Genomic DNA, 25,055 nt, shown 5'->3' on the forward strand with positions numbered 1-25,055 from the left:
CGTGAGAAACCTGTGTTCTGAAGCAGTATGGATAGAAATATTAAATATTTAGTCCTAATTGATAAAGAAATGGACCTAAAGAATGTATGATCATCAGTTTGAGTAAGTACTAAGTTAAATACCTAAGATACTTTGCAAGACCATAAAGCCAAGAATAGCTAATCATCTCTTCTAAATGGTTCTCTTAACTAAAGGGAGGGGCTTGGATTAGATGATTCTTTGGGGCCCCTCCCCAGCTTTGTTTTTTCTTGTGCCTGTAATTCTGATCTTAAAGTCTATTTAGATCAGACTTTATTGATCTTAAAGTCAATAAAATACTTTAAAGCTAATTTTAATTAGTTCACTGTTGATAAATTTATTTAAAACTTGATATTTTGATATAACTACGATAGATTACACAATACAGCCACTGGTTGTAACGACAGTCCGGGAAACAATGGATTGCTGTTGAGAAAGTATCAGACTGGAACTGGGACAAACTTAAGTGAGACCAAGTGATTCATGTCATTTTGTATGTCATCCACAGCAGTTATCAGAAGACAAGAAAGGCTTGGTTATTAGATTAGGTCCACAATGAAGTCTGGGCCCCAAAGAAAATAAGAACTTAACTTCTCCAGATTATATTTAGACAAACTTAAGATCTCTACAGGGCTACACAAGTATCTAGTTGTGATATGAAATGTATTCTGTGAAATTAGAGTAATATTTATCTGAAGCCAACTAATCAAATCTGTTTTCCTAAGACAGTATTATTTATTAACATTGAATTACATTGTTAAAAATGTTACAAAGGTGGGATGACTAAAAATTATATTGATTTTTGTATATAATGTCCTTAGGTAAGAGTCTTCAGTCATTTAAAAATAATAGAAACTATTGTCATTGCTAATCATTCAAACACACAAGGGAATAGAGAAAGGGCAAAACTTTTGTAACTTGATTCAGTGTGCCTGAACTGCCTAATTTCACAGGCTATTGTCAGACAGCCCAAGAAACTTGGAATGATTGTTGGCCAGCTCAAGATAGACAGTTTTTTCACTTACCCAACATCCTCCTATTAAGCTGAATATTCAGAATTGGAGATATGCTGTGATTATTAGTTTTATTAGAGATAGTGTTTTTACACTAAAATAAAGGTCTGTTTGCCATTGCCTCAGTGTGGCTTCATATCCTTGACACACTATGTTGTCTTTAAGAAATAATATCTTTGTGTCTTATTCATGAAGTAAACATTAGAAAGAAAAATGTAAAACTATATGACAATAGCTATGTGTTCATCAGTATCCTGTGTTGTCACAATAAGGTGAGTTGACTAGATAATTACTTTTTAGAAAAATGTTATTTTACAACTGACTGTCCCATTGTGTTTTTAAACCTTCCTGTATGTTTTCTCATTTAATCCTCGAAGCAGCTCTTTTAGAAGGGATTATAGCATTAGGGAACTTAAGTAGCTTGTCTGCTTGCCACAGCTAGTAGTAATGAAGGTTTGGGCTTCTACTTGAATCTGAAACTCTCACTTCTATAACTGCAGCAGGAGAGGCAATGTGTTGCACTGCGGAGAAGCACACAAATGCAGTAGACACTGTGCTTCGTAAGGCAGGGGCCCGGAAGCATTGTGTGTCTAAAAGGACACTTAGATCACCACTTGTTTATCCTGTTCTTGTGCTTTTCCATTTCTCAAGACTATATGAGCTAATACTTACTAAATTATTGGAGTTCGTTTGGAATCACTTCAAAACTACTACTATCGCATAGGATGGATAAACAGCAAGGTCGTATTTTATATTCAGTTCAGTTCAGTTCAGTCGCTCAGTCGTGTCCGACTCTTTGTGACCCCATGAATCGCAGCATGCCAGGCCTCTCTGTCCATCACCAACTCCCAGAGTTCACTTAAACTCAACGTCCATCGAGTCAGTGATGCCATCCAGCCATCTCATCCTCTGTTGTCCCCTTTTCCTCCTGCCCCCAATCCCTCCCAGCATCAGAGTCTTTTCCAGTGAGTCAACTCTTCGCATGAGGTGGCCAAAGTACTGGAGTTTCGGAAAAGAATATGAAAAGAATATATGTATATGTGTAACTGACTCACTTTGCTGTATAGCAGTAATTAGCACAACATTGTAAATCAACTATACTTCAATAAATTTTTTTTAATTTAAATAATATAGAGGAAATGCTTTTCCCCTTCTCTGATTATTCTTGCACTTCCTAATAAATGAGCTTTGTGCTGTGCTTTGCTTAGTAGCTTAGTCGTGTCCAAGTCTTTGCAATCCCATGGACTGTAGCCCACCAGGCTCTTCTGTCGATGGGGATTCTTCAGGCAAGAATAGTGGAGTGGGTGGCCATGCCCTCCTCCAGGGGATCTTCCCAACCCAGAGGTCGAACCCAGGTCTCCTGCAGTGCAGGCGGATGCTTTACCATCTGAGGCACCAGGGAAGCCCAAGAACACTGGAGTGGGTAGCCTATCCTTTCTCCAGTAGATCTTCCCAACCCAGGAATCAAACCGGGGTCTCCTGCATTGCAGGTGGATTCTTTACCCTTTACCACCTGAGCTACCAGGGAAGCCCTAAATGAGTTTTACCTCTGAATAAATGTAGCATATCTGCTGTAAGTTTTAATTCTTATGCAAATTCTCCTCTGAGATTGTTTCCTAAAATATGTTATTCCATTAAACTACTGTTAAAAGTAAGGATTTTTTCTGTGGGAAACACTATTTGTTTATTTAAGTCAGTGTAAAGAATTAGCTTAGACAATTGATGCTTTTTGACTGAATGGTAATTATAGACACTTTTTCGGTTTCACTGGCTTTTGTGTATTTAGCAGTTCCTTCTATCATTATATATAAGAGATAGAATTAGGCCCATGACATAATTGTTACAACTGTGTACCTTGTCATTTTTCTCTTCCTTTATCGAATGTATAGGTAAGTATTAGGTATTCTTACATGAATGTTTCTTTGAGAGACCCTTAACGTACTTTATAGAAGAGGGAATATCACCATTTTTCCAGATATAATGATGACAGTATCTGTATCTCTGAAATCCTTTTCTTGTATTTGCCTCTCCCCTTTCAGAGAAAGCCGTGTACACCTTTGGGCTGGGACAGTTTGGTCAACTGGGTCTTGGCACTTTCACCTTTGAAACTTCGGAACCCAAAGTCATTGAGAGTGTTAAGGATAAGAAAATAAGTCATGTTTGCTGTGGAGAAAATCACACAGCTTTGATAACAGGTACAGATCAAATTTCTGTTAATATACTTAATGGGACTGGGTATATTTTATTACAAAATAAATAACTATATAGAATGAATGTATCTAACTGAAGCAAAGGAATTAATAAGTGAGAAAATGTAATTCCTTGTTTAATATGCCAACGTGTAAAGTTGTAAACTCCTTTCTCATATTTTAGTTCAATTTAAAATCAGTGTAAATGATCCGAAGATTTAGAGCCTCAAAATATGTCAGTGCTCTCAGAGGTGAGACCATAGTATTATACTTGGGCAGAAAGCTGGAGTCTTTTTGAAACTAATGATTTGAAGACTCTGAACTCTGCTCATGCCAAGGGGGAAAATCTCCTAAGAAGGAACTTATTTTAAAAAATTCTCCGTGTTCAATCTCACGGTACCATTCAGGCTGAGTAAATTCTTAGAATGCTTCTGCCGCTAGGAGGTGTTTCCAGGAGTGACTTCCGTGCTTTCTCCACAGTGCTAACAGTGCTCGCTCTTCTGCTCTGTAGTTTCTCCTTTTGTCTGGGAAGATGCTGCTTTGGGCCTACTTCTCAACCTCAGAAACTAGGTGCTGCCAGCGTAGGACTCAGTAAAGGTGCTTCCCTAAAATGACTGACTCACCCAGTGAGAGTCAGTCACTGAGTGCATAATTTTAATTGCTTTGGAACAAAAGGCTCTGTAATTTTTGTATTTGTAGCTCACATTTCTATTGAAAAAGCAAAGCATTAAAAAGTCGTAACTCATATAATATTTCGGAGAAGGCAATGGCAACCCACTATAGTACTCTTGCCTGGAGAATCCCAGGGACAGAGGAGCCTTTTGGGCTGCCATCTATGGGGTCGCACAGAGTCGGACACGACTGACGCGACTTAGCAGCAGCAGCAGCAGCATATAATATTTTGAAATAATCCAGATACTGGTATTTCTGTGTTTTCCTCCTTCTTTTACAAAAGTTTCTGCTATGATGGAGCTCATCTAATGGTATCTGGTTAGGGGAAGTAGGGATCAGCAAATACAAGGTACTACCATGTACTGGCCCTTCTTCCCCAAAGAATCTTTCAGAGAGCACTGGTTGCCCATTTTCCAGTATCAGTGTCCTTGTTAAAAGTATAGTCGAAAGTGTAGTCACTCAGTCGTGTCTGACTCTTTGTGACCCCATGGACTGTAGCCCACCAGGCTCCTCTGTCTGTGCAGTTCTCTAGGCAAGAATACTGGAGTGGATTGCCATTTCCTTCTCTAGGGGATCTTCCCAACCCAGGGATCAAACCTGGGTCTTTTGTATTGCAGGCAGATTCTTTACCATCTGAGCCACAAGGGAAGCCCATTACATTAAAGTCCTTGTTAATGTACATCCTTGTTACTACATTAAAGTCCTTGTTAATGTAGCATGAAATTCAACTATATAGAATGTAAAGAATTATTCATTCATAGTCCCAGAAAAGTTGTTGATATGTATGACTTACGGCTGGGCCCTTAAGTGCAGTTTCTCTGTCCTTACTGCCATTTTCCATCAACTCTAAATTGCCACTGATAGTTGTCATGGTCCAGGTGCAGGCTGGAAAAGAATTTCAAGATATGAGACAGAATGAGAGGAAAATAAAGTTTATTAGAGTGGGAGACATTGTTAGAACAGTGGGCCAGCCCAAGGAAGAACCGACGTTTAACAGGGGTCCTCAGTACACTTTTATACCCAGGGTACAAGGAGTGGGATAGGGATCTTGTGGGTCATTTGCTGATTCGATGAGGCATGTATACTGGGTGGGAGAAGTGTATGGATATGAGAGTTGGACTACAAAGAAAGCTGAGCACCAAAGAATTGATGCTTTTGAACTATGATGTTGGAGAAGATGCTTGAGAGTCCCTTGGACTGCAAGGACATCCGACCAGTCCATCCTAAAGGAGATCAGTCCTGACTATTCATTGGAAGGACTGATGGTGAAGCGGAAACTCCAGCACTTTGGCCACTTGATGCAAAGAACTGACTTAAAAGACCCTGATGCTGGGAGAAATTGAAGGCAAGAGGAGAAGGGGACGACAGAGGGTGAGATGGTTGGATGGCATCACTGACTCAATGGACATGAGTTTGAGCAAATTCCAGGAGTTGCTGATGGACAGGGAGGCCTGGCGTGCTGCAGTCCATGGGGTCACAAAGAGTTGGACACGACTGAGTGACTGAACTGAATTGAATGGGGTAGGAAGGGAGACAAGTTATACTGTTCCATTAATAGTTACAACATGGAGGAGGGAAGGACGATAAGGGTCTGGTTTTTCCATTTCTGCATTATAAGACTCTCCTTGGTTTTATCTGTTCTTTCGTCCTTGGGTCACCACAATAATAAATACACACTTTTTACAGATCCTCTAACATATAATTAGGTTATTTGGTTAAAATTTTGTAATACCTTTCCTCCTGATGAAAGAAATTATAGCACAAATAATTGAATATTAATTTTGTTTGACTGTGTTGGTCATGAATCCTCTGCAGGGGTAGGTGTTATGAGTTCTGTTGTTGTTGTTGTTCAGGACTAATGAGAGGTATGTAGTGAGTTATGAGTAAGTTCTTACCAGTTCCCCATTATAGCCAGTGGTTCATGTTTTTAAAAGCTCTCTGAGGTTGGAAGTGTGATCAGGCAGCTTGATCAGAGCTTATTTTTCCTGGCTAAAGACACTCAAGTTTAAAAAAAAAAAAAACCTTAACATTTTGAACAAGGGAAGGGAAAGTCACTCAGTTGTGTCTGACTCTTTGCAACCCCATGGACTACAAAGTCCATGGAATTCTCCAGGCCAGAATTCTGGAGTGGGTAGCCAGTCCCTTCTCCAGGGGATCTTCCCAACCCAGGGATCAAACCCAGGTCTCCCGCATTGCAGGCGGATTCTTTACCAGCTGAGCCACCAGGGAAGACCTGGTGAATGCGGAAATCAGGGTCGAAAAAAAGGAGGAAAGCAACAAAAAGAGGGAGTACACGTAAAGAAAAAAACAAATATCTAGTAGTAAGAATTATAACAATCTAAATTGAGAATCTAAATGATGGTTTATTAATTATTTATAGGGAATATATTTGTTTTTAATATATTAAGTTTTGAACTTGCCACTTCAGTGAACTATGGTTATTTTTTCAGGTAATTCTCTTGGCTTTTTTTAGTATACAGTTACTTTGCCATCTTAAAGTGCAAGTTCCCAAATATGATCTTGTCATTTCCCAGCTTAAAACCATTCATTTATGTTATTGGTATTCTTAATATCTGCCTTAGAATCCACCTGCAATGCAGGAGACCCTGGTTCGGTTCCTGGGTCAGGAAGATCCCCTGGAAAAGGGATAGGCTCCCCACTCCAGTGTTCTTTGGCTTCCCTGGTGGCTCAGACGGTAAAGTATCCGCCTGCAGTGCAGGAGACCTGGGTTCGATCCCTGGGTTGGGAAGATCCCCTGGAAAAGGGAAAGGCTACCCACTACAGTATTCTGGCCTGGAGAATTCCATGGATTGTATAGTCCATGGGGTCACGAAGAGTTGGACATGAGTGAGCAACTTTCACTTTCACTTGTTCTTAATATAGAGTTCAAAAATGCTTAATATGAGCTAATAAGATACTCTGCGGTGTGGCTCCTTCTTACCTCTTCAGACTCATCTCATACCACTCTCCCCTTTGTGCTCCCAGACACATTAGTTGCCTCTTGGCTTCTTGACTGTGTTATTCTTTCTGTGCTTGATATGTGATGCTGGCCTCTGCCTGAAAAATCCTTTGCTCCCTCCTTCTTGTAGCTAAACCCTAATCCTTTCAGCTTCAGTTTGAAAGCCTTTCCTAATTAGTGGATTAGAGGGAGAGCCCCTCCTCTGTACCTGTACTGGCACCATTTCCTTTATTTCTGCTTCCATGGCGCTTACCTCCCTTGAGATGGAGAGTATGAAGGAAAGGCTTGAGGAGTGAAGGTTCAGACTAGCTGCTATGGCCACAGACAAAAAGATTAACTGGTGAGGTGACAAAATTACTCTTCATTATCTTGGGCCTGGCTGTACAGGGGACCCCCCCAATATTGGTATCCTCAACAAGCAGCATGGTTGGTTTATGGCATTTCCTTCAGGAGCTTTCCACAACCCTGAAGCAGAAGTAAGGGAGAGGATTGATCTAGTCTAGTGGTGTTTTTGTCTCCCCAGGGGACGCATGACAATGTCAGAGATATTTTTGATTGTCACAGTTGCAGAGGTGGGGTATTGTATGGGCATTTGGTAGATAGAAGCCACGGATATTGCTGAACATTCACAAGGCACAGGACAAAGCCATACAGTTGGGAATTATCGAACCTCAAATGTCTGTAGTGCCAGAGTTGATAAACCCTCACCTAATCAATGACCTGAGGAAAAAAGAAAATAAATTGGGATGTAGGAGGTCAGAATACAAAAATCTCCTTCTCTTTGAAAAGGTGGTATTTATCATGAGAGCTCATGCTGGATTGCTGCTACTCCATACAACACCTTGCAGGACTGGGTCTCAACTTCACAAGCCACCAAGTGCTAGTGATTTATTCTCATGGTATCTATTGCCTAATGTTGTGTGGACAACAGAAGCCATAGAAAGTGTGGAGACATCAATGGACCAGAGTAACTTCAATGCAGAATATGAGGGGAAAGTTGCAATGTCAGTTAATATATTTGCTGTTTACAAATAGATCCATCAAAGTAACTTTCATAATTCTCTCTTTTTTCATTTTAGAATCAGGCCTTTTGTATACTTTTGGAGATAGTCGACACGGAAAACTAGGACTCGGAATGGAGAATTTTGCCAATCAGTTCCTTCCCACTTTGTGTTCTAATTTTTTGAAGTATATAGTACATTTGGTAAGGGCTTCACATTTCCCTGTTCACATGTTCATATTCCTATATTTGATTCTTTCGGGATTTCTTAGAAAATGAGTCCTTTTATGTTTAGATGAAATAATAACATGGCTTTATCTAGTGAATACACTAGTGTCCTAAAGGTCAAATGTCAGACATCACAACACTCTGAAAATCTGTCCTTTTCCTAGTGTTTTTCCTCACTCATAGTAGTCATATGTAAATGTTTGTTGGGTTAGATAATATTCAGACCCTCAGATCTTGCTGATAATAAATGATGAGTTTTGAAAATACTTTTATTTAGCTAAGTGCTATTTGGATAAAGTGTTGTTTCAGTATTGTCCGCATCAGGCACCATATCTCTATTGTTTCTAACACTTGCCAATTAAGAACTATAGATGAAAATTCTGTTTAGTCTGTGATGATAATAAGGGCTTCCCAGGTCGCACAGTGGTAAAGAATCCACCAGCAATGCAGGAGATGCAAGAGACTTGAGTTCAATCCCTGAGTCAGGACTATCCCCTGGAAGAGGAAATGGCAATCCACTCCAGTATTTTTGCCTAGAAAATCCCACAGACAGAGGAGCCTGGCAGGCTACAGTCCATGGGGTTGCAAAGAGTCAGACACAACTGAGCAACAGAGTGCACACATGCCACAGACACACACACATGCACACACACACTGATGATAATATTGTTGCAGGAAGGGGAACCCCTTCTAGGGTCCAAAACTGGGCTCTTGTCTAACACTCTGAAATGAATTGTCTGAGGAGACACATGTGCTGACAAAGCAAGAGATTTTATTGGGAGAGGGTGCCCAGGCAGAGAGCAGTAGGGTAAGGGAACCCAGGAGAACAGTTCTACCACATGGTCTCAGGTTTTATGGTGATAGGATTAGTTTCTAGGTTGTCTTTAGCCAGTCATTCTGACTCAAGAGCCCTTCCTGGTGGTGCATGCCTTGTTCAGCCAAGATAGATGCCAGAGAGAAGGATTCTGGGAGGTGGTCAAACATGTAGTTTCTCCTTTTGACCTTTCCCGAACTCTCCTGGTTGGTGGTAGCTTATTAGTTCTGTTCCTTAGCAGGACCTCCTGTTGTAAAACAACTCATGCAAATGGTTACTGTGGTGCCTGGCCAGGGTGGGTGGTTTCAGTCAGTGTGCTTCCCCTAACAATATCACTTGGAATTTGTTCCCCAAAGGCTCAGAGCCTCATACTGTGGAGCACTTCCCATTCTGTAATTTGACACCTATTTGATGAATACCTGCTTGGTACAAAATACTGGACTGAGGATGAGAGATACAGAGCATACAATGATGAACACTGAGACCAGATTCTCACTCACTGAGCTTATAATCTTGTGTGTGTGTGTGTGTGTGTGTGTGTGTTGGTACAAAATACTGGACTGAGGATGAGAAATAACAGAGCATTCAATGATGAACACTGAGACCAGATTCTCACTCATTGAGTTATAATCTTGTGTGTGTGTGTGTGTTGGTTGCTCAGTTGTGTCTGACTCTTTGCAACCCCATGAACTGTATTCCACCAGGCTCCTCTGTCCATGGGACTCTCTAGGCAAGAATACTGGTGTGGGTTGCCATTCCCTTCTCCAGGGGATCTTTCCAACCCAGGGATTGAATCCGGGTCTCCCGCATTTCAGACAGATTCTTTATAATCTAGCCACCAGGGAAGCCCCTGTATAATCTTATGGGGAAGATAAATTTTTTTAAATGCTATACATAAAACAGATCAATTTTAAGTCTGGAAATATGAAGGAAAGGTTCAGAGTATGGTATTCTATGTTGCAATGTAGAACTCTATGAAGATACCAGAAGTCTCTTTATTGTAAACACTACACAATGTTTTTTTAAGCATTTTATTGAAAATTACTTATTTCTTAAAGTCCTTAAGATGTTGATTACGTTTTTCATTCTTCCACCATTGTACATGATTGCATTTTGCTCTTGGGACTTCTAAACATTAAACTTAAGAAACCTTCACGTAAAGAGAAAGGCTTGAAGACATGTTTATCCCAAGAAACTGATGTATTCTTGGGTCCCTTATTTCTTTTTTTTTTTAATTCCAATTAATAATTAATAAATAATTTATTTATTTTCATTGGAGGATAATTACTTTACAATATTGTGATGGTTTTTGCTGTACATTGACATGACCCATGAGTCCCTTATTTTTAAGTAGAACTTCTCTGATTTTTTCAAGTTGTTAGTATTGCTCCAAGATTAAAATAGCCTTTTCTAACTTGTAAAGAGAAATATAATGTGCCAGATAGTTTTTTCTTTATACTATATATTCAGTTGAAAGTAAAATGATGTATTAAATCTGGTCTAATTTTCAGTAATAGTTTTTAAAGAATATATATTGTAATTCATGTGTTGTGTGTGTGTGTGTGTGTATATGGAGGGAGAGAGGGAGAAAGAGAGATTCAGTCATTCAGTCTAGAAAGTCTACTGCTAAGTTAATGTTTTGTAGCTAAAACCTGTTAAAAACCCATTTGTGTTTGAAGCCAATGTCGATTAATTTACCTGTGAATTTATGCTGCAGGTTGCTTGTGGTGGATGTCACATGCTAGTTTTTGCCACTCCACGACTTGGTATGGCAGAAGACATTGAGTCAGATGAAATCTATGAATATTGCTTACCTTCAGCTATATATGTGCCCATCAGTGATCCGCCGTTAGAAAACATACTGCAGAGATCTTTATCAGCACGTGTGCGCCGTAGAAAGAGGGTACATTTGTGACCTGTTCTATATAATAACACTGTCTAATGCTGCAAAGAAAGCTGGAAGAAAACAAATTTATTTTCTTTTTTAAACCAAAGAAGGGTCTTCTTAGATAAATTTACTATATAAAATGATTAGAATTAATGGCTTACAAACTTTTAAAGAAAAATCAGAACTAAACTGTTAAACAAACAAATTAGAAAATTGAAATGATCATAGAAAACCTTTGTAGGCAGTGGTACTGCTAAATTGTTGTCTCAACCGTATGTGAATTGACTTCTATTTTGCTTTTGTCTTTTAAAGCTAATACCTCATGAGCAGTGAAAGGTTATATATTATAAATAATGAAAGGTTGAAAACGAAAAATAAGGACTTTGGGTTGAGAGGGAATGTTCTTTCTTAATTAAATTTAGGGATTCTCATTCTGTGCTTTAAAATGATCATTACAATGACACTTATATTTTAAAAAGTAAAATCCCAAGTAATTTTTAAAGGAGACATTCCTTTTTTAAAAAAAATTACTTTAAATTCCCAAATGTATGCCTTTAGAGGTAAAAAGTTACATTTGGCTTTTTATTATGAAAAAATATATATGGAAAAATTAAGAAATATCCTGTAAGTATTTTGTAGTTGGTTTGTGTTTTCCTGAGTAACTGTTTTTTTTTTCAGGGAAGGCAGAGAAAACACACATACACTTTTCCCCATCTTGTGAAAAACATACCTACAGATTGATGATTTAGAGCAACTTAGACACAGAGGCAACAAAACAAAACATTTTTGAGCCCTTGGGGATTATTAAAGAGTGAACATTGTAGGACATTGGCCAATTTGAAGTCTCTCTCTTCAATAGTTTTTGCAACCTCAGGGTAGTTTACATCAATATTAAGTATATAACATCATCTAACAGTTTATTTAATCTGTTTGCTTTAAAGGAGAAATCCCCAGACTCTATTCGAATGACAGACACACTACCTCCAGTTGAAGGGACTTCCCCACAGCCCATTTGTTTTTCGCCTCACTTAATTCCTTTCTCTATGTCTGCAAGTAACCTGCTAGAGAAAACGATACATGAAAATGAGAACTCTATGCCCCCAATGGAACCAGGTAACATTTGATACTCTGCTTGCTCTCAGAAGAAATGTACCATTTATTCCTACTGTTTTCATGTTCATCTTCAGATGTTTTTTCTCCACTTAAGTTATTTTCTTCCTAGTTAGAGACTGACATCTCATTTGAATTCAAATCCAGGAATACTCTGACTAATAGAAAGCATCTCTGATGACCTTAAAAATCCCATGTGATGACAGCAGCATATCTTTATAGAGCAGTGTATAACATACATATCACCTTCTCTTACATTATCACCTTTAAACGCAGAAGCAACCCAAAATAGGTGGGAATTAGATTCTTCATTTTTACATAAGAGAAAAACAAGGCTTGAAGAGATTGAGTGACTTGCCCAAGGTCAGTCAGTTTTATAAAGGAAATGAACAGGATTTGCATACAGGTCTTCTGGCCCTATGTGAAGTTATGTATTAAAGCTATATAGCATCATGGTTAGGAGTATGGGATGTAGAGTCCAATTGATCTGGGAGCAGATGCCAGCTCCAACATTTATTAACTATATGTATCTTAGGAATGTGTTTATGTTGCCACATGCCATGTGCTCAGATGATAGGGACAGGGCAGGAAGCCAGGACTAGGAAACCAGAGTAAGCAGTAGGTTTGGAATTAAGAAGATAATCTGGGCATCTGGAATTAAAAATAGTGGGACAGATCATTTTAATATCTTTGGGTTCAGGAACCTACAGAAAAGGTTGAGGTAACAAAGGATCAGGAACTCAGGCAAGAACTGGGGACCATGGGAATATTCCCTACATCTAGGACCCTGATAAGGAGCAGGGTTTCTTACATCTCACCACAACTTTTGTGTTTCCTTTGGAGATAAGAATCACTGGTACTTTTCAGCCCTGTACATGGAAAAAGATTCTGACAACAATGTGTGCAAGGAAAAGAGAAGTTTATGGTTTGGGGCAAGTTGTTTGCCACTTCCAGAGATTAGATTGTGAAGATAGAATTTTTTAGAGTAAAAGGAAAAGCCATCCCTTATCTTCTTGTGACTGTTTACTAAAACAAACTTAATAAGTATTTTGAAAGTTGTATCCCTGGAGGAGGAAATGGCAACCCACTCCAGTATTCTTGCTTACAAAATTCCATGGACAGAGCAGCCTGACAGTCTACAGTCCTTGGGGTCACACTGAGTCAGACACGACTGACTGAGCACACATCCAACATATACTGTGACTTTTTCTAAATTATTTGCAGACTTCAGTGTTTCTTATGGAGATAAGGAGGTTAGGGAAGACATAGATGAGAAGGTGACATTCAAGCTAAAACAAAGGATAAGAAAATAACCACACAAAGAGAGAGGATGTGTCTATTCCAGGCAAAGAAAATAATGTAGTTAAAGGCAGTCTATAGGAAAAGGAAAGATCATTGGGGTTGAAGAGAAAGTGAGTGAAGGAAAATCAAGAGTGAAGTTTAAAAGACAGGACACAATGATGTTGGAAAAAGAGACAGCAAAAATATATTCATGGTTTTATAGGCCATGAGAGGCCTAAGTGATTTGAGTGTTTTTAAGTGTAATAGAAAGTCATTAAAGGATTTTAAACAGTGGAGTAATGTGCTCCAATCCCATTTATGTTTTAAGATGATCATTTTTGCCTACATGTGGATGCAGGGATACCAGACTAGAGGTGGGAAGAAAACTTCAGAGCCTTTTGCAGGAGATGATGGTGTACAGACCTAAGGTGTTCACAGTGGATATAAAAAGGAGCCCATGGGAAATAAATTTTAGACATAGAACCAGGTGAACTTGTTAAACTTGTTAATAAATTACACATAGATGTGTAGGCAGGAGGATGGTTGACTGCTTTGAAGGAAAAAAGTTAAAAACTGACTTTGAGATCCCTGTGAGGCATCCAAGCAGACCTATCAAGCAGGCTGTTGAAAATGAAAGTGTAACATTCAGAATAGAGATCTGGACAAAGAGATAGAAATTTGGAAACCATCAACATGGAGATGGTATTTATAATTCATGGAAGTTGGTGACATCACTATAGAGAGTAGAGCAGGAAGAAAACAGGGCTCAGCATTTTGCCTTGAGACTGTCTGATGCTTAGAGGATAGGAGAGGGAGGACCAGCAAAGCCACTTTTCTCAACCTTATCAGCCAGGAGGGCAGGAGGAGGAAAATGAGGAGAGAGTAGGGTCACAAATTGAAAGTACTGCTCAAAGCTCAAGAAAAAGGAGTGCAAAGAAGCATCCCATGGATCTGGCATCATGGACATTTTTGGTGATCCTGACAAGAGTAGTTCCAGGGAAAGATCAGGACAGAAGGCAGAGTGTTAAAAGTTGAGGCATGAAGGGGAAATGAGGAAGTGAAGGGGCGATGAAGTGTGTAGATAGTTGTTTTGCCTATTTTGGTCATGAAGAGGAGCAGAGAAATGGGGCGGCTAGGCTAGAGGGAGCTAGAGGGAGGCGTGGAGGGAATGAGAAATATGAGAGTGTATTTGTAACCTAACGGACATGAACCAGTAGTTCCAGAGAGACTGGCAGCACATAAGAGAGACAGTGTAACCAAAGGTGCAGAGCTCTTGAGAAGACAGGAGGGGCTGGCATACAGAACAGTCTTTGTTAAGAGGAAAGACACATCTACATTTTAACAGGAAAATAGAGGTAAATGTGTACGTTTGTTGGTGAGAAGATAAAACAGATCAGGTCTGATGACTTCTGTTTTCTCAGTCAAGCATAAGGCTGAGACTATGACCTTAAACAATATACTATTTTCTAAACTTCCTCTCTGCCATCTCCAGTCTATCCTGGTTCATACTTTTCTTTGTTAATCTCCTTCAGGTGCCATTTAGTTCCTATCTGCTACAGTGTCTTCAGAGGATCCCTTGTCTTTTTTTTAATAAATGTAAATATCCCATGTAACTCCCACCTGCTTTTCCAGCTTCATCTCTCAGTAGCCTTTTTCTTAAAGCCATTCATTTATGTATTGTCTGTGGCTACTTTCACACTTCAGTGGCAGAGTTTGATTATTAGGACAGAGACCATATGGCCACAAAGCCTAAAATGTTTGCTGTGTGGCCTTTTACAGAAAAAGTTTATTGAGCCCTGATGTTGATCAAACTGAAGCTCTTCATAGTCAGACCGAGTGGAAAACCTATAAAGTCCAGGCAGACTTGAGATTGACACATGACACCAAAAGAGTCACTGAACCTTAATGTATTCATTTGTGAAATGAGGATATAACACTTACCTCTCTTATTGTCATGGAGTTAACCTGACATGTATAAAAGCCTTTGTTCCAAGCACATGGTAAACTTTCAGGGCAGCTGTTCCATAGCTTCTGTTAGCACTACACTTATTTTTTTCCCCATTTACCTCCATCCCTGCCTCTCAGAATTATACTCATTCATCATTCCCTGTAACTCCTTAGTGAAAAATTTCCTAATCTCCCACATTTGGATGGGATTTCTCATTCTCCTATATCATGTATTTTGTATTCCCTTCTAGACTATAAGTTCATTAAGATTTAGCAGTTACTTAAGTTGATATCCCCTACCTAATACCTCACATGGAATGAAGACAAACTGATTATTCATTCATTGGAATTGAATGAATTTATAAGGGAGAGAGCACTGTGGACTGGCATTTTCAGTGAAGACTTCATTAAGGAGCTCCTCTCAAATATGTATATATATGCTAAATGGGGATATAGTTATTGAGAAAAATGTAAGGTCAAATGAAGCTTGTAACTTTCTATTATCTGCTTCATGATGTAATAATCTTATGGTTTTCTGCGAAAGTTTCTAGGTCTTTGTACCATTTTTCTGTTGCTACATAAGCAATGACCCTAAAACTTAAGGCTAAAACAACAAACATTTACTATCTCACACAGTTTTTAAGGGTCAAGAATCCAGGACCAGTCTAGCTGAGTGATTCTGGTTCAGGATTTTTCATGCTCCTCTTGCAAGCTCACTCACGTGGCCATTGGCAGGAGGCTGGACTTCTTCATCACGTGGGCTTCTCCTTGGGTATACTCGTAGCATGGCTTCCCCCAGAGCATGTGATCACGGAGAGAGAGGACTAAGACATAAGCCACAGTAACATCAAATTGATCTGCTTATTTTATTGGCCATACAGACCAACCTGGTAAAATGTGGAAGGGAACTACACAAGTGTATGCATGGCAGGAGGGTATAAGTTGATGGGGATCTTTTGGGCACTGGCTATCATAGTGCTTGATAGCTGGTAGTATTTATCCCAAAGGAATAATGTTTCTCTGTTCATATGAATGAAGCAGTTGTTACCTTATCAGTGTCAGGGTCTTTAAATTTTCAGAAAGATTTTAAAACCTGCTATCACTGTGAATGAATTCTGTTCAGTTCCCTTAATATCAGGTTAAAGGACCTTTGAAAGTGAAAGAAAGTGAAGGTCACTCAGTTGTGTCCGACTCTTTGTGACCCCATGGACTATATAGTCCATGGAATTCTCCAGGCCAGAATACCAGAGTGGGTAGCCTACCCCTTCTCTAGCAGATCTTCCACACCCAGGAATCGAACTAGGGTCTCTTGTATTGCAAGTGGCTTCTCTACCAACTGACCTATTAGTAAAATTATAACTGTACTTTTATATTGCAGAATAATTTCTGTTTATTGTCTAGTTGTCTTTCACTTTTCTGTTGAAATCTGGTTCTATCTTTTCTCTGTTAATCATTCAGATTATTTTCAACATAAAATGACCAAAGAGAAAGATACAGACAGTCTTTCAGCAGAGGATTCAGAAAGCCTTGGAGAAACTGCTGATGTCTTAAATATGGTACTGGTTTTCCTATTTGTGCAATATAGATACAAATTTGAGTTTTAGTTCCTCATGTATTTGTATTTGTATGTCTGTGTATATGTGTACTTCCTAAGCCATTATATACATAGAAAAAAGCTTTTTATTTTTGTCTTGGTTTCATTTATTATTTTAAACTCAGATTTAGTGAAGTATAGATAAGTACTGTAAAATTAATTTCAGCCCTCACATTATTATTATGCAATTGAAAGTTGATTATATGATTGTCTGAACTGTTTTGTATTAATTTTATTTATATGTATTTTAAATCAACATATAATGATATATAAATATATAATCATATGTATAAGTATATAATCAGTTATATAGTCTTTATTTTTTAAGAACATATTTTTTTTAATTTATTTCAGACACACATGTTGCACCTGAATTCCAATGAAAAACTAGAATTATCGCCAATTCAAAAGCAAAAGGTATGATACAGAGAGTTATTTTCACTATGGTGGGAAGAACAGTTTAAATTGTTTATATTTTTCTTGAAAGGTTTCTGGAAAGAACTCAAAAAAGGTAAGTATTCACTTTAGGATTTAAAAGATGGGGATACAATATGTATAGTCTCCATTTGGGCTTATTCTGTTGGTATGTATTTTCTGTGATACAATAAGACTGGCAGAATTTCACTGCTGAAATTTGTTCTTTGGAGTCGTTAATAAGTGACAGTGTCCATACTTTGTTACCGTCAAGGCAAAGGATATTTATTACCATTCTTAAGTGTTGGAAGAGGCTACAGTTTTTTATGAGTGCCTGTCACACTTTGTTTGAGTATGACATTGGGTGAGTTACCTTGCTGACCTTACAGGATGGTATTAACCTCTTTTCCAGTTCTAAAGTTTTGTAGTGTTTAGTTAAAATATTTGATAATTGCTTTTACAATGTTTGGAATAGGCTTTAATTTATCAAGGAATTGGTAGCATCAAAACAAGATTAAACATTTGGAAATTAGTCAGAAACCATGCATGAGTGATACAGACGTTTAATGAATAGCAAATGAATAGAAGAGGAGGGAATATTCTGGTTTTTCACAACCCTGGAGAGATAAAAGCCTGTCCTGAAATTATTTACATTTTCTGGTTTGAAGGACCAGTGAGGTGAAATGATGAAGGGTTCAGGATTAGAAATAGAAATTGGAGAAATGCAAATTCAAGGACAAAGGCTACAGAAAACATTTCATTTATATTTCTAGTGCCTTTGCCACATTGTTAAACAAAAAATTCTTAAAATCAAAGTCACTGAAATGCAAGAGAATCTGGGCAAATTGTACAAATTTAGTGCCAATCCTTATTGAGTAACAGCATTCTTTTTGAAAATGGAAGAGCTTCTTTCCTAACACAGTTGTCAAAGCTCAGTGACTAACTGATTTGTTGACTTGACTGTACTTCCAAGCAGACATCTTTTGTGTGTCTTTCCTTCCTCTTAGACTGGGCTCTGCCTCTTCTGTGCTGCTTTTTTGTGCTAAAGAAATAAAGGCACATGCATTTAGAAATAATTTCTGGCAGCTGGGCCTCTGTCTGTCTTAGGGCTGTTGAAAGAATTGTGACTTTTTAAAGAAGAGACTGAGAACAAACAGAAAAGGAAAGCATTTTCTTTTAAACTAATATATATTTTATATTTCATATAGTCCTTTTACGTAGAGGCCCTACCAAGCCTACTTTAGTGAATAAAAAAGATTTATTATAGTATTTCTGTATATTTTTAACTTGTGCTGTTTTAATAATTTGTTTAGCAAAAAATGACCTCTTCCTAGGTCTAGCACTCTTTATAATTTATAAAACTTGATTTAGTGAGCTTTTACTATCTAGAGACTCAAACTCATCAGCTATTTCAGTCCATTAGCTTATAGAATTTAGATCAACAATTTGATTTGCCTTATTTTATTGAGCAATAAATTAATTTCATATTCTTAATGTATCATTAAAACCTCAGTGGTTCATCATATAAGTTTTTATAGAAGTTTATAAAATTTTAATAAAATTTTATATTTTACTTTATTTTGCTCATAGTTTTTTATGTATGCAAATTATTATAATTAAAGAATATAGTAAATAAAAGGAAGAGGGTCAAAAATTTGAAAACTCAAAAGATTTTGTTTAGAAAAGAAAAATATATTCATTATTATGTAGTGTATTGATAAAAACATTTCATTGTAATTTTCAGATTTTTTCTTCTAGAAATAAGATTTTTCTTATTTCAAGTTTTTAAAAAATTCATATTTTCATTTAGTTTCTTTCATTTTCAGAATTTTGTGGACTCAAAAGATCAATCAAAATTTGACAAAACAATAGGGAAAGTAGAAAAGTGTGCATTTTTTAACAGTATTTTACAAAATTAGTCTGGAAACATATTTAAGAATTGATTCAGATTAAGAAAAGGGGCAGAGAATAAATATTGGTACTGTGAGTAATGGCAAAGTTAAGGCAGGTGGTAAATTTGAAACTTAAACACAGATTCATGTTACTGAATCAAAATTAGATGCTCCACAGACAGAGAATGGCATAAATTATCCCCTCCCCCCAAAAATATCTGAGGAAAATGTCTGGTAAAATTGGGCATTTTAATTCTCCAAGTGAAATTTATGATAATGGAAAATCTTGGTATTTTGTAATAAATAAGTTACCTTTATCAACTAATAGTAGTATGACGATTACTTCAAAAAATTTACAGAAACAAGAAATAATTGAGAAACCGAAGCAGCATACAACTTATACTGAAAGTGATGATAGTAATGAATATGAAAATGAAGAGATGTCCCCAAAAGTGACAGAAGGGAGAGTATATAAACAACTTTTGGCACAAGGAATGTACGCGATGCCAGCAACTATGTCTATGGAAGCATTTTCAGATGAGGACGTAGGTAATGACTCAGACCAGCAAAGTCCTCAGACCAGCACCAGTGCAGAGGGTTTGCAAAAAGGGACCTTTAGACATGAAAATAAGCATGGTGTCTATCCACTTAATAGTGAGGAAGTAGAAAAGGAAAGTGATGAAGGGCAAACTCAGAAGGATTCAAAAGCAAAAGAAATAGTCTCTGAGGTGGAAACTGATCTGGTGAATATGACAGATCTGAAGGATATAAGAAAAACTGAAGAGAATAGAAAAAATATTGATATGTTTTTTGATGACTTACCAAATAGAGACATGAATATTGAGGATGAAGAAGATAAAGATTTTGTTAAGGAAAGTAAAGGGGACAAGCAAGATACGATTTTTGACAGTGAACAAGCATCTATAGAGGAGGAAGACAGTTATTTGGAAGGTGAAAGTGAAAGTCAGCAAAATATAACTGATGGTTTCCAGCAGCCTGAGTCAATAGAATTTAGCAATGACGAGAAAGAGGATGATGAAGTGGAAACTAATCAAAATTTGTGGTATAGCAGAAAATTTTTTGAACAAAGACATGAAGAGGCCAAACACAGACTATACAGAATCATGGCAAAATATGAGTTTAAGTGTCATCGCTTATCAAGGATCCCAGAGGAACAGGAAGAAGATGATTCAGAAGAAAGTGGAATAGAGGAGCAAGAGATAGAAGCAAATGAGGAGGAGTGTGGAGAAAAAGAGAAAGAGGAAGCAGAGCTGTTAGATGACCGTACAGACAGAGCTGAGGTGAGTGAAGGCAAGGGAAAGCTAAGGGGAGAGGCAGAACACGTGCCTGAAGGTGGAGGTGAGGGAATCAGGAAGGAAGATAATTCAGGAGTGGAACAGAGAAGTAGAACAGGAAGTGAGGAAGGAGAAGAGGGGGAAGACATGGGAGAGGGAGTAATAGAGACCCTGGGTAAGAGAGAGAAAGACCTGGAGGAGGAGGAACAACAAAAGGAGAGGCAACAGGGCCACCAGGAGGAAAGAAGCACAGGGAGGAAAGAAGCAGGAGAGAGGGAGCAAGGAGGCGGGGAGGGAGAGGAGGAGGCAGGTGAGGAAGAAGGGGAAGAAGAGAAAGACGAGAAAGAAGAAGGGAAAGAGAAAGAGGAGGAAGAGCAGGAGGGGGAGGAGTTAGAAGAGGGGAGATGGCAGGAAGGAGAGGGGAAAGGAGATGAGGGGCAGGAAGGAAGGGGAGAGGAGGAAGGAGATAGGGAGGGGCAGGAGGGAGAGGAGGAAGAGGAGGGAGAGGAGGAAGGGGAGGGAGAGGAGGAAGGGGAGGGAGAGGAGGCAGGGGATGGGGAGGGGCAAGAAGGAGAGGAAGAAGAGGAGGAGGAAGGAGATGGGGAGGGAGAGGAGGAAGGGGATGGGGAGGAACAGGAAGCAGAAGGGGGAGAGGAGGAAGGAGATGGGGAGGGAGAGGAGGTAGGCGATGAGGAGAGGGAAGGAGAGTGGGGAGAGGAGGAAGGAGATGGGGAGGGAGAAGGGGGAATGGGGGAAGGGGATGAGGAGGAACAGAAAGGAGAGGAGGAAGGGGAAGGGGATGGGGAGGGAGAGGAGGAAGAGGATGGGGATGGGGAGGGAGAGGAGGAAGGGGAAGGGGATGGGGAGGGAGAGGAGGAAGGGGAAGGGGAGGGAGTGGAGGAAGGGGATGGGGAGCAGGAAGGAGAGGAAGAAGAGGAGGGGGGAGGGGATGAGGGAAAGGAAGAAGAAGAAGGAGAGGGGGAAGAAGAGTTAGAAGACGGAGGAGAGGAGGAGGGAGAGGCAGAAGGAGAAGAGGGGGAAGGAGAGGAAGAGGAGGGAGAAGAGAAGGAAGGAGAGGGTGAGAAAGAGGGGGAGGGGCTAGGAGGAGAGGGAGAGGGAGAAGAGGAAGGGGAAGAAAGAGTGGAGAAAGGAGAGGAGAGAGAGAGGGAAGGCACGGAAAGGGAAGAGAAGGAGGGGGCAGTGGGGAAGAGGAAAGAGAATGGGAGAGAAGGGGAGAAGGAAGAAGATGAGAATGATGAGGAAGAGAGGGGAAAGTGCCAGGAGACAGGTAATGAAGGAAATGCAAGGCAGGGAAGAAAGGGTGGGGGAAGGGAATCCAAAGTGAGCAAAATCAGAGCATCTGGGAAATATGACAAAGATAGAACACATCCAAAAACGTTTACCACTAACAGGGAGGGAAGGGGGAAAGGGCATGGAGTACAGAGGTTCAAAATACCAGTGCAGTCAAAACAACTTTTAGAAAATGGGCCACCAGGTTCCAAAAAATTTTGGAATAATGTATTACCACATTATTTGGAATTGAAGTAACAGATTTTTAAATTTGACCTGATTATGTCCAGCCAAACAATTTTAACATCTTATACATAATAGGCACTCATTCTATTACATTGATTTTGTGTCATGGTTACTTTACATGTGGTACAGTATAAACTCATAAAGATAACTTGAGGCACTGGTAAATTTTGGCTTCTCTTAAACTAATATTTTGGTGTCCCCCCAAATTATAAATATATAGCTAAAAATATCAAAAGGTCATAGCATATAGTTAATATTCTAATTCCTCACTAAGACAGTGTTAGGAAGGAGTATATTATAAAAGTCTTTTGTTTGTATATATAAGTAAGTCCCTTTAAAAATGGCACAGATTAAGGGTTATAAAAATGTCTAATCTCTTATAACTCTTTATGTTAGCATGGTTTTTTTCAGTCTATGACTACAGTTTGCCTACCATATAGAATAATGTTATAAGAATGGGTGTTATTTTAAAGCTAAATGAGGAATTCACATTTTTTTTTTAAGTAGTGCTTTTTACCTTTAATGTGTCCCTTTTGCAACAATCTACAAAGTGACAGCTGGGTTCAGAGTTTAGACTCTAATGTCTCTTTTAGTTACTGTTTGGTAAATGACAGAATATATAATGAAATGAAAATGAACATATATTCTAGAAGTATGAAAATCTTTTAAGTGGTTACTGGCCAGGCAAAGCTACTCACTGGGCTTCTGTTTCCTTATCTGTAAAATAGAATGGATTAGATGCTTTGATAATTAAAGCCCTTTGTAACTCTTAGATTGTTTCATTCTAACATGTTTGTTATTTGCTTAAGAAAATTTTTAAGGAAGAAAAATCATGTTTTACAATTAATCAAGTTTTCTATAGAATGTTATTTACTCTTAAATTATGATAGCTTTAATATCTTTTGTCTTCTGTAATTCTGTATTTCCATCTCCTATAATTTCTGAGCTTTCACTGTACTGTCAGACCTTTGTTCCCAGTACTGCCATTCCCAATGCCTATTACTTACCTTCAATGTATTCTTCATTCACTATTCTGTAATTCTCTGTTTGCTGTTTGTCAGAATGTTTCAAGTAAAATAAAAATTAAATGTATACAGTCAGTAGTTGTTTGTGAAAAGAGAAACTTTTAGATATTGAATTTTAGAGAGGCTAGATTTCCACTAGAGTAATTCCATTGTGTATAATGCAGCCAGTTTATTTGTTTCTTCATGGCTTTCCTTTCCCAGCCCCTTCAATATCTTAGACATGATGGATTTCTTATACTTTCCTTTTATCAAGGAGGATTGTGATGGTAGACATCCTGTGAATTTTGTGTAGGTTGAATTCTTTACACATTTGATTTTCCATGAGGAGAAAGACTCAGATAGAAAGTGGAAAAATTCCTAAAGGTAGTTGTAAATCTTCTTTTAGCTGCGAGACTCTATGGTAGCTTCCACTAACTAACCAAATATGTGGGTTTGTCATTGCAATGTTCTACCACATTCATTAGTGTTAGAATTGAATTAGTACCTAGATTAAAATGTATGTGTTGTGTTGATTCTAGTGCCAAACGTGGTTGCTTTAGAAGTAGACTTAGGATTAAATAGGATGGATGACAGAAGTGGAGCTCATAGAGGAAAAACCTCCAATGAGACGAGAAACTCTTAAGCTCAAGTATAGTGGTAAAGGTCTGGGTGTTCATCTTCCACTCAAGAGATAATCAGCCTCAATACTGAAAATGATGCTCTTAAAATATGTCCATTTCACTATTTGAACCAGTTGAGATAGCCATTTGTAAACAGCATTTCTTACCCTTTTCTTTACCTTTCTCTAGCCAAAGACAATGGAGAAGGCAATGGCATCCCACTCCAGTGTTCTTGCCTGGAGAAGCCCAGGGACGGCAGAGCCTGGTGGGCTGCCGTCTATGGGGTCGCACAGAGTCAGATACGACTGAAGCGACTTAGCAGCAGCAGCAGCAGCAGCCAAAGACAAAAAAAAATTGTGCTCTTTTAGAAGCAGTCATTCATGCAAGCCTAGTGCTTTGGTTAAAAGAGCACTGGCCTAGTCATCTTCAGACCTGAATTAATACTTGGCTAAGTAGGTTGGAGTAACTAGTTCCCTCTTTATCATCCACATCTGCTGGTTGATCAGGCTTTTACTGTACTTTATCAGTGATCATTTCTGAGGCAATATCAGTGATCATTTCTGAGGCAACTATGAATTGTGTATATAGAATCCATTGAATTACAGTTTCAAATGAGCACTGTGGCAGAAAAATAAGGTAAGATACAAAGGAGGACCACAGAAACATCTGCCGCTGCAGACCGGCGGCACTCCAGGTGAGTGTAATTGAAATGTTCTCTATTATTTCACTATAGAAATAATTGATTTCTATACTGTATTTCTATTACTATATACATGTAGATTAAAAATAAAATGCTACCACGGAGGAAGGTGCTGTAATTCGTCGTTGCCTTCTTTCCATTGTGAAAGTTAAATGTGATATTATATGCCCAGTACCTGACACATAACTTATATTTGGTGCGTATTATTCGGTCAACAAATATTTATGTACCAAGCACCAAAAAGAGGACAGAAGCTACCCCAAATCAGGTGGATCTCAAGAAGTGAGGGCTGCTCTCAGTTAACCTCCTGTGGCCCTCCAACCTATCAGGGACTTTAGGTAAGTATAGATTTCTTGAAGGAACACCAGGGAGAAAGAGTTCCTATAACTTCCTTAACTGTTGCTTAACAGTATTTCCCAATAACCCTGTGTTCTTGGGCAGATAGTTTTATCTGCCCAATGATAAAAATACGATTTGAAGATGAATCTCTGGCTTTCCTCCATTAAATCCCTTAATAAGAAGAACGTGGCTTTTATACTCTTAAGCTATTTCTACAGATTGAACAGAAAATTTGTCAGCATAATAAGAGTACTTCAAGTTTGGTGCGTCAGCTGCCACCGAGAAAGACAAGGCAAGGGCTTCCCGGGAGTGATAGTGAAATGGTAAATGAGTCATGAAAAGTAAAGCCTATCCAGGCAAAGAGTGGGCTGGGCGATGGAAGTCAGGAGAGTGTTTCAGTGTGACTGCAGCCTAGAGTAGCCTTGGACTAGATAGAGAGGCGTGAGACCTTCTGTGTTTGTAAAAGATGTTAAACAGGAGTAAGGTTGATCACACTTGGGTTTTGTGGCATCCTTCTGTCAACAGGATGGAGGATGGAATAG

At 38.7% G+C, this 25,055-nt stretch overlaps 1 protein-coding gene across 4 annotated transcripts in view; it reads left to right on the plus strand.

The window, feature by feature from the left end:
• RPGR (retinitis pigmentosa GTPase regulator) overlaps positions 1–25,055 on the plus strand; it is a 69,158-nt gene that overhangs the window by 14,525 nt on the left and 29,578 nt on the right. For 3 of the 4 annotated variants that reach the window (XM_040266310.1, XM_040266311.1, XM_040266312.1), the window contains exons 8-14: positions 3,071–3,226; positions 7,931–8,055; positions 10,611–10,796; positions 11,723–11,894; positions 16,578–16,675; positions 17,068–17,130; positions 19,379–20,320. In XM_040266310.1, coding sequence (XP_040122244.1) covers positions 3,071–3,226; positions 7,931–8,055; positions 10,611–10,796; positions 11,723–11,894; positions 16,578–16,675; positions 17,068–17,130; positions 19,379–20,320 — 1,742 coding nt within the window. The remainder of the gene's footprint in view (positions 1–3,070; positions 3,227–7,930; positions 8,056–10,610; positions 10,797–11,722; positions 11,895–16,577; positions 16,676–17,067; positions 17,131–19,378; positions 20,321–25,055) is intronic. The other variant, XM_040266313.1, reaches the window with a different exon arrangement.

This window comes from Oryx dammah, unplaced genomic scaffold (genome assembly GCF_014754425.2).
Source record: "Oryx dammah isolate SB20612 unplaced genomic scaffold, SCBI_Odam_1.1 HiC_scaffold_23, whole genome shotgun sequence".
Classification (NCBI taxonomy): domain Eukaryota; kingdom Metazoa; phylum Chordata; class Mammalia; order Artiodactyla; family Bovidae; genus Oryx; species Oryx dammah.